The sequence below is a fragment of the Myotis nattereri genome (assembly GCF_964212035.1).
Source record: "Myotis nattereri genome assembly, chromosome: 1".
Taxonomy (NCBI): Eukaryota; Metazoa; Chordata; class Mammalia; order Chiroptera; family Vespertilionidae; genus Myotis; species Myotis nattereri.
Window position 1 is genome coordinate 75,616,679 of NC_138075.1, and position 10,308 is coordinate 75,626,986.

Sequence of the window (10,308 nt, forward strand, 5' to 3'; positions counted from 1 at the left end):
CTAAAATGGAGAGGCATAAGTCGGGAAGAGCAGAAGAGGGTGTGATGGTCAAGGTTACTGTACCAATGAGTTCCTCCCAGACGGAAGCTTTGTTCCCCCGCAAGCTCAGCTCCCGCTCCCAGGTCTCAGGCCGAGATAGCTTCATCCGCTTCCCAGCTCTGCCAGAATCCCATGGCCCGGGGAGGCGACTTCGAGAAAAGACCTGCAGGTTGGAGGGGTATCTGAAACGGAGGAGGAAAAGCTTATCATTTCAAAGCCAGCTGAAAATAACTCAGGAAAGGAAAGGTGAGCCAGTCAAGCTAGTCAGTCATGTTTACAGGCCACATCTGCCCAAACTAATGTTGCTGGGGTCAGAACTACAGGGATTGGGGCCATGGATATAGAAGAGTCAGGGGGTTTCCCAGATGGAACGTACATTCGGAGTATATCTTCCCACCTGTAGCCTAGCAGGGCATGCACGAGCTGGGCAGGCTCCTGGATGTGCAGTCGCTGTACCAACTTCTTCAGGGTGAACCTTGGTGGCTTCTTTCTTTCTGGCGCTGCATTGTAGGACTCCTCAAACTGTGGAAATATCCCCAAATCCCACTGGGGTCATTTAATCTATGACCATGGTCACTTTATTCAGAAAGCAGAACCTAAGACCATCCTATACCTAGGAGTTCATTTCTTCCCCAAAGGAGATTTGGGCAAAGAGTAAGAATAAAGGGTAAAAATCTCTATCAACAAGAACTCCTGTGGTAAGCATAATATAGCAGTGTTTTGGGGTCGCCATGTTTTATTTACACAAGATTGAACTATCAATGGTAAAATGGAGTGATTGGCTTGTGAACAGCAAGATGGAGGTAGGATGAACAGAGAACACCTTGTTCTCTGAGGGAGGAAAGAGAAAAGGGTCTCTTATTTAAATCACTGAGACTTGGACCAGGAGGAGGCACCAGAATAATGCAGGCTGTGAGGAGTTAAAAAACTGAAAGAAGTTGCTTTACAGAATCTTCCATGGTGGAAGAAGAGCTAAGTTTGGGATGTATTAATAGGATGAAAAGATCAGCTGACCAACTGAGAATGTGTTTTCTTATAATGCTTACATCTTCCTAATAATCTCTGTCAATGATGACGGTGGTGGTAACTCACATTTATTCAGGGCCAGGTGTTGTTAGAAATACTGGAAATATAATAACTGATTTAATCCTCACAAAAACCCAATGAACTAGGTACTATTATAATCCCCATTTTTTATCTGAGGAAACTGAGGCAAGAGAAGGTAAATCATTTGGCCAAAGTCAGGTAGCCAGCAGTGCTGGTGGTGGAGGGATTCACACCCAGGTCAGAATTCAGATTGTATGCTCTTAACCACTAAGTGCAGCAACTTATTTGTCATTAATGCAAATTAAAAAAATGGTTTGGTTTGTTTTTAAAAATTCCTATGGAAGGTAAATATTTCATGTCTTTAACTCATTTATCCAGCTGGACATGCCACCTATCATTAAAGAAATGGGGGGGGGGGAGTTCTGTAATTTATTGCTTTACTTTTGAGCAAGTATTAGTAATCAAATTTAAAAAGACTGTAATGAAACTAAACAGATATTAAAACCAAGTTTTAGAGGGGGGAAAAAATATGGGGGAAAAGCCCTAGCTGGTTTGGCTCAGTGGATAGAGCATCAGCCTGCAGACTGAGGGGTCCCAGGTTTGATTCTAGCCAAAGGCACATGCCCTGGTTGCAGGCTCGATTCCCAGTAGGGAGCATGCAGGAGGTAGCTGATCAATGATTCTCTCTCATGATTGATGTTTTTCTCTCTCTCTCCCTCTCCCTTCCTCTCTGAAATCAATAATTGCCTTTCCCAGTGCTCTCAAAACCTGATCCCATAATCACAGCTGAGACTGCCCCAGGTAGGAAATTGGCCTGCACTTACCACACCCTCTATTTGTATTTCTAAACCAAATGGAATTCCATTTCTAAGTATCAGTTGAGAAGATTGTTCATGCAGAATAAGGCACTCACCTTCTCCTGTTCATTTTTAAGAAACCTAAGGTACTTTGGCAAATATTTCTGTGTCTCAGAAAATGGACGCTCCGTCTTCTGTGGGGACAGGAGAAGCAGTTTCAAAAAGGGAAATGGAGGTTGTCCCTGGAGAGATCCATTTCAATAGCCCCAAAGGCCCATCTCTATCCAAAAGGAAGCCAGCTAGGAAAGAGGCAGGCCCTGCCTTCTCTGTCTCCTGAGCTCTACCAGGCTCCTCCGAATTTTTCGAACTGTTTGTTCCTGGTGATAGGAACATGCCAGACACTTAGAGTGGGATCCCCCTGGATCAGCATGTTCCTTCGTCCCTCCCTTTCCAGAGAAAAGGGACCTGGGCTGTGAATGACCAGAGCTGAGATAGGGACTGACTGGAGGCCGGGGGGGTCGGTTGGGGCGTCTCTTGGCCCGGTGCTTCCGAGGGTTGTACTTGGCCAGCTGGTACTCATCAAACTGGGTGAATTTGTCAGTCATAGCAGCACGCAGGCAGGCAGGCAGAGGCACCAGCTTGTCCTCCTCTCCTTCAGCCAGGCTCTGCCAGAGAGAGAAGAGACCATCAGGAGTGAGACCCAAACAAACCCTCCAAAACAAAACAAGACCCATCACAGGGTTAAATGAGAATGGGGAGCGAGTTCTCAGCCCAAGCTTTAAAGCAGGGGTGGGGAACCATTTTTCTGCCAAGGACCATTTGGATATTTATAACATCACTAGAGGCCTGGTGCACAAAAATTTGTGCACTCAGGGGGAAGGGGGGGTTCCTCAGCCCGGCCTGTGCCCTCTCGCAGTGTGGGACCCCTTGGGAGATAACGACCTGCTGGCTTAGGCCTGCTCCCGGGTGGCAGAGGGCAGGCCCAATCCCTAGGTGCAGCCCCTGGTTGGGCTCAGAGCAGGGCCGACTGGGGATTTGGGGCGCCGCCCCTGTCATGCACAGAGCAGGGCGGATCGGGAGGTTGCGATGCCACCCTCAGTCACGCTCAGGGTAGGGCTGATTGGGGGGTTGGGGCACCGCCCCGTCACACTCAAGGCAGGGTTGATAGGCAGGTTGTGGCGCCACCCCCTGTCACTCACAGAGCAGGGCCCATCAGGGGGGTTGGGGCTCCGTACCCTGTCATGCACAGAGCAGGGTCGATCAGGGGGTTGGTGAGCTCCCCCCTGTCACCCACAGAGCAGGGCTCATCAGGCGGTTGGGGAGCTCCCCCCTGTCACGCACAGAGTAGGGCCGATAGGGGAGTTGGGGCACCGCCCCCTGCCACACACAGAGCAGGGTGGATCAGGGGGTTGGGGCACCGCACCCTGTCACATTCAGGGCAGGGCCGATGGGGAGGTTATGGCTCTACCCCGTCACACACAGAGCAGGGCCCGTGGGGGGAGAGGGGAGGTTGGGGCGCTGTACCCTGTCACACACAGAGCAGGGCCGATCAGCGGGTTGGGGCACCACAGCCTGTCACACACAGAGCCGCAGGGCGATCAGGGGGTTGGGGAGCTCCCTCCTATCAGGCACAGAGCAGGGCTGATCAGGGGGTTGGGGCGCCTTCCCCTGTCATGAACAGAGCAGGGCGGATAGGGAGGTTGCGGCCCCGCCCCCTGTCACACACAGAGCTGCAGGGCGATCAGGGGGTTTGGGCGCTGCCCCCTGTCATGCTGATCCCAGTGCCGGAAGGCCTCGTGGCTCCGCTGATCCTGGTGCTGGGAGGCATATTGCCCTTTTACTATATAGGATAGAGGCCTGGTGTACGGGTGGGGGCCGGCTGGTTTGCCCTGAAGGGTGTCCTGGATCAGGGTGGGGGTCCCACTTGGGTGCCTGGCCAGCCTGGGTGAGGGGATGATGGCTGTTTGCAGCTGGTCACACACCCTTCAGGGTGGGGGTCCCCACTGGGGTGCCTGGCCAGTCTGGGTGAGGGACTGAGGGCTGTTTTCAGGCTGGTAGGTGACTGAAGCTCCCAACCACTCCTTTTTTTTCTTTTTTTTAATTCTGGGCCAGCTTTAGCTCTGAGGCTCCAGCTCTTAGGCCTCCACTGCTGAAAGCAGGTTTCTGGCCTTCGTTTACCTTCCATATTTGAAACAATGTTGCAATCCTGCTGGCTGAAGCCCTGCGACTAAAGCAGGTTTCTGGGGTTTTGTTTAGCTTCTATATTTGTAACATAGTTGCTTAGAGTTGCAGCTCAGAGGCCGGCAGCAGCAGGCGGGGAACGTTGGAGTCCTCTGTCACTGAAGCAAGCAAGCCTCATGTTCGCTTCCAGCTGCCTGGCTGCTGGCCGCCATCTTGGCTGGCAGTTAATGTGCATATCTCCCTGATTAGCCAATGGGAAGGGTAGCGGCCGTACGCTAATTACCATGTTTCTCTTTTATTAGATAGGATTCTCAGGCCATACAAAATTAAAAGTTTAAAAATTAGCCTGCTATATTTGGCCAAACATTTAATTAACTCATCCCTAGTGCCTTGGCAGGGCCACACCAAATGATTTCTTGGACCTTATACGGCCTGCAGGCCAGATGTTCCCTGCCCCAGCTCTAAAATGACAGTTTCTGTGTTTACTGGGCTAGTCAACAGACTTCCATGGGTCTCACTTTCTTCATTGTAAATACAAGGTCCAGAATAAGACCAATTTTTCTTAAACTGTGGTCCAGCCCTTCTCAATCATATTCTCCCTGTTGGGCAACCCAGCCTGGTTGAGGGAGATGCTGTCCTGTCTGGGCATCAAGGTTGAGGGCAGCAGAGGAGAGGCCAAACTGTCCGAGAATTTTCTCCAGGGATGCAATGAGCAAAAGAGAGAAACCTACATGAAGGCCAAAGTTCAGGGAAGTGAGTGCCATACCTGATAGAACTCGGCTACCTGAATCCAATCAGAAGGCAGCTGGACAATGGCACAGAAATATCGTCGCAGGTGGGGGCGGCAGACTGGCAAGAAGGCAGCAATGGCCAAGACTAGGTTGGCTACATCCCTGATGTTCAGCTGCTGCCTGGTGTACAGAGATGCCTAGGGTGCAGGGTGGGGAGGGTTAGCATCTCAGCCACTTCTCACAGAGCTTCATGCCCTAAACTAACTTGCATATCTAATCTACCTGCATAAAACCTTCCCTGATCCCTCCAGATTGTCTATGAAATATCAAGTTCAACCTCTGAGCTTTGCATCCTAAATCCTCTGTAATTTAGTCCATTCCTGCCTTTGCAGCATGTCTTCTCCTGGGTCTATGGATCACCTCCTGAGTCAACCAGGCCCTTTTCCTCTTTGGAAGACCTCCCACCTTCAACATCTATCAAAGACTTGCCCTGGGTTCAAAGTGCTGATTAAACCTGACATCTTCCAAAGTCTCATCGAAAATATTTCCCCCCTCCTTTCTACTTCTGAAACAGTCACTTACCTACTGTGCCATTTGTATTTACATATTTGGGAGTGTTTTGCTGACCTAACAGTACTATAAGCTCCTTAAAAGCCAGATCATGTTTCATTCTGTTGGAATGACCCTCAAGACACTGTACACTTAAACCTGCATACTTGCTAAACAAATGAACCCTAGCATACTCCTTCCCAACCCCATCTTCTCCACTCCTCAAAGAACCCTAGGGACCAGGCCACAGACTCACCCAGAGATCATATCCACTTCCTAAGTGAAGCTCCCTCTACCAACAGCACAAAGCTGGTCACCATCCCCCTCACACACCATAAGCACATTCTCTAGCTCCCAGCTTTCCACTTCCATCCACTCTCTCACACCACAATACCTTGAGGATAAACTCAGGCTCCAAGGGGGCAAGTTCACTACAGATTTCCAGGAGGGCAGTCTTGGTAGGGTTGGCTTCATCTTTCATGTTTACCTTTGATGCCACAGTGGAGCACAACAAGCTCATTAGAGCCATCTGGGAATTGAGATAGAGAGGGAAGGAAGGAGGAAAGCGGTAATAAGGACCAACTTAAGCATCCCTCAGGCCAGCTTACAAAATCATGGACAGAGAAAATGGATCCCAGATTCAGATGTTTTTTCAATCAAGAGGATGGAAGGGGGATTAGGAGGTGAGAAATAAGAGTTGGTTGATGGCCCTCCCTCCCCTTCCATCAGTGGAAGGGATCTAGTTCAGTCTTTGGGCACTACTCCTCCCACCCACCCCACACCCTTCCCTCCACCACCATCAACCTCTTTCCCATACTGGAACTTTTACCTTCTTCTCCTGAAGGACCTGGTCAGTGGGCTCAGATGAAGACTCAGAGTCTCCAGGGGTAAGCTTCAAGGCCAGTTCCTCCACCTCCTCCTCCTCTCCCAAATTTAGACTGTAAAAAGGCATGTGAGCCTCTGTCCATTTCTTCTCTCCTGGCTTTTTCTCTTCTGAAGCGGACCAATGACCCTGGGGATAGTGGCAATTATTAATTACAGTCCCTCAAACATAGATAGATCTGAAGGCAGCTCCCAGGGATAGGAAATGTCCACATTTATCTTCTAGCACCTCAACTCCTCTCCCTTCACACCCAGCAACAACCTGTCCTGTCTGACATAGGGATCTCTCACCATCACACACACCTTCAGGTAGGGTTAGAGCTATCTGATGGGGTCATTTAGATTAAATGGGATAATGCTTGTATGACTCTTGGCAAATTGCAAAGCCCTAAGTAAGTGTAAGATGGCAGTAGCTGTAACCCTGACAATGACTCTATGTGGTAGATTTCCAATGATCTTGTTTTAAAGTTGAGGAAATTATGATGGGGGGTAATGGGGAGAAAAAAGGGGGACATCTGTAATACTCTCAATAAGAAAGATAAATAAAATAAATAAATAAATGTGAGGAAATTAAAGTTTCAAAAGGCTAAGAGTCTTGCCCAAGGTTGTGCTTGTAATACACGGAGACAGTATAGGGCTCAGATTAGTCTTTCCCTCAGTCCGAATATGAGGCTATACATAGGAATGTGTGTTTGTATACTGATTCTGACCTGTGCTCATATATGTGTGTATAAGTGGACATGTGTCTGTACATGCACCTCCAGCGGACTGGGCCAGGGTATAGCAGATGTGTCTCATGCCTGAACAGGATCTCAAAAGCACGTGACTGCCTGTGCTACTGCAACATCATGACGGCTCCCCTCCTGCGCAGAGGCTTTCTGAGGACAGGGCCTGTTTTTGCTCTACTGTCCAGAATGTCTGAACTAGATATGTAATGAGAGTAACGCTGATGAAGCCAGCCCTGGGGTAAAGGGCACCTCAGGAAGCGGCTTCAAGTAGGTAAGTACACAGAGCAGTACAGAGAGACACTGTGGCACAAAAGCTAAGAACTAGAGCATCCAACAGACATGGCTGCAGTCAAGACGAGCGCCGAGAGCTATTACCAAAGCTGTTTCCTGAGCTTCCTGTGTGGCAGAGATGGATTTCAGGGCTCTGGGGCAGGTCAGAGGGGCTGGTCCCTCAGAGAAACACTGAGTCCTCCGGGTTGGAGGCTCAGAGAGCAGGTGGTTACTGGTGTCCAGGCTGCACAGATCAGCTTGCAGCAGCTGAGATGTCTGGACACATTGGAGAAAGGAGCTGGCAGACATAGGGCTCTTTAGAATAGAGAGTGTAGCCAGGCACCGGTTCTCCAAGGAGAGAATGTCTGGGTGGGCAGATACATGTCCATGTGGCTTCTCCATGAGCTTCATGTCAGGAAGTGTGGCCAGGCACCGATTTTCCAAGGAAAGGATGTCTGGGTGGGAAGACATATGTCCATGTGGTTTCTCCATGATCTTCACATCAGGAAGTGTGGCCAGGCATCGGTTCTCCAAGGAGAGGATGTCTGGGTGGGCAGACACGTGCCCATAAAGTTTCTCCATGGCTGGAGCCCAACCAGTATATCCTAGATGGAGAGAAAGAGGTGATGAGCACATGCTGCACTGGGAGTATATCTTTCCTATAGCACTCCTGGTAATGCCAGTGACCTTCAGGTAGAGAACAACCAATATTTATTTTTCTAGGACTGGGTTTATTATAAGGATGTATTCAGGGAGTATTCTACAGAGAGAATCGAGGGAGTATTCTAAGGGAGAAGAGTAGGGAAAGGTAAGGCAGAAGCTTAAGAGCAGGAAGGTTTTTGTGTGTTTTTTTTAAACAGACATGTCTTCTCATGAAGGGGTAAAGGCGCCCCCAAAGGCTGTAGGTGTGATCCCAACTTAGTATAGGGGCCATACTTGTAACCTGGACTCTGGATTCTTAGCTCCAGAAACAAACATTTGGGTCAAGCTGTCTACATGCACTACCTCAACTTCTCTGCCTTCTACTCACTCTTCAACCAAATAAATGGGATTCTGTCCCACTATTCCTGCAAGGCTGTCCTCTTAGGTAACTAGTGGAATTCTTGTTATACAAGAACAGACACAGCTGGGAACTTATCTTCCTTCTTCTCTCAAGTACAATATGAGACTGTTGATCACTCTCATTGAAACTCTCTTTTCTTTTGGCTTCCATGATGCTACTGTCCTGGTTTTCCTCTGACAACTGTGACCACACCTTCTTGGGGATTCCTTCTCTGCCATTTCTTGAATGTTAATGCTCCTTAGAGTTGTAATCATTCTGTATACTTTCCCAACATAGTCTCACCTATTCTGTGGCTCCAAATAACATTTCTATGCTGGCAACTCACAAATTTATTCCTTGACCTAGATCTCGTCTGAGCTTCATACTCATTTACCCACTTGCCTGTTGGACATCTCCACGTGGGTGACTCAAACTTATGCAAAGCTCCATAGATTCCCAAATGTATTGTCTTTCCCACAATCCCACCTCTTCTCCAAATCTATCCCCACTCCTTTTCCACCTCTGCTTACAGAGGTTTGGAGAGGAACAAACCTGAGTTTAAATCCTTATGGGACCTTGAATTTACTTCGGACCTTGGGCTTCCTTATACTTTCTGTGCCTCAGTTTCCTCATCTACAAAATTGAGATAAATGTCTCCCTCCCTCCACAGAGTTGTTAGAGGAATAAGTGAGAAAAAAATATATAATAAGCACTTACAGCAACTCTTAGTAAGTGTTCAGTAAATAAAATCTATTGTTATTTTCACCCAATAAACTACTGAAACCTATTGATTCTACTCTATCAGTGTCTCTCAAACCTATCCAGTTCTCTCCATTCTGCCTGCCACCACCTTTGTTAAAACCCTGCAATTCATGTGGACCCCAGTATGTAGATCTGTTTAAATAAAGGAGAACCCCAGAAAAAAAAGGAGCACCCTGATACATACCCCAGCCACTGCTTAATACATACATAGCCTTGTTTATTTTATCACAGTAAAATGTTATCTTGTTTGCTTATTTGCCTCCTTGTTCACTCTTTCTCCTTACACAAATAGAACTCCCTGAGGGTTCCTTTATCTTGTTTTCCTTTATATGCCCTGCATCATACACATAACCTGGCTTCTGACTGTTAGGTCTGGCCAAATAATTGAATCAATACCCTCTCCCCTAGGAACTGACCTGTAGGCCACTTCACAATAAATATTCCACTTGCTAAGACCATTATCTCTCCCCTCTGGAGTTTCCCAGAATCCAGACCTGCACAGAGAATTCTCTGCCCAGAAAAAGCCCGCCTAGAGTCCTTTAAAAACCTCTGACTCCCTGCCGTTGGCTGCTGGCGCCATTTTGGGGCTCAGTCCATCTGGTACACAGACGACTTAATAAATTCATGATTTTTCACCCCTTTTGGCTTCGTGCATTCCTCCTTCGGCAACCCTAACACTGACCATGTTTCAGCCTCATCTCTTACTGTTATTCCCATCTAACTCTAAGTTTCCACTTTATGTAATCACATAAAGGCAGGTACCTGGAACACTCTTCCTTCTACGAAGACCACTCCTTCCCCAGCCCTTCCTTTACCAGGCCAAACTGTACTTTCCTCTCACTCAGCAGGCTTCAATTTAATAGTTCCTCCAAGGAGCCAGCCAGTCTAATTCAGGTGGCCCTATGTTCTCACAACATCAGACCTCCTCTATCATAGAACATATCCTCTGGGTTGTAATTGCCTGTTTGTCTTTCATTCCACCAGATTATAAATTCCTGAGAACAAAAACCCCTTGTGGCCTTGTTCACTATTGTTTCTACAATACCCCTGTCTGTGGGATTCAGAAACTTTTGACAATCTGGTGAAAGCTATGGAGTTTTTCTTAGAAAAGCATGAGTATATACTATTTGGCACTCAATTTTCAGGGCCCATCCATGGATTCTTAGAATCTCCATTAACTACAAATTAAGAACCTCTGCTTGACAGAATGCTTGAACTTATACTATTGGAATGTATTTACTTATTTGAACAAATGCATTTGCATTTAAGTATTTTAGGAA

The 10,308-nt window shown here is 47.8% G+C and overlaps 1 protein-coding gene across 1 annotated transcript in view; it reads right to left on the bottom strand.

Annotated features, from left to right (window-relative positions):
* The window catches only part of TEP1 (telomerase associated protein 1), a gene marked incomplete at its 5' end in the record, with an annotated part of 38,380 nt that extends 30,574 nt beyond the window's left edge, over positions 1-7,806 (bottom strand). Inside the window, 8 exons of the mRNA XM_081108133.1 lie at positions 64-221; positions 437-561; positions 2,000-2,077; positions 2,387-2,548; positions 4,831-4,992; positions 5,739-5,873; positions 6,174-6,356; positions 7,330-7,806. Coding sequence (XP_080964259.1) covers positions 64-221; positions 437-561; positions 2,000-2,077; positions 2,387-2,548; positions 4,831-4,992; positions 5,739-5,873; positions 6,174-6,356; positions 7,330-7,806 — 1,480 coding nt within the window. The remainder of the gene's footprint in view (positions 1-63; positions 222-436; positions 562-1,999; positions 2,078-2,386; positions 2,549-4,830; positions 4,993-5,738; positions 5,874-6,173; positions 6,357-7,329) is intronic.
* Positions 7,807-10,308: the final 2,502 nt, after the last annotated feature.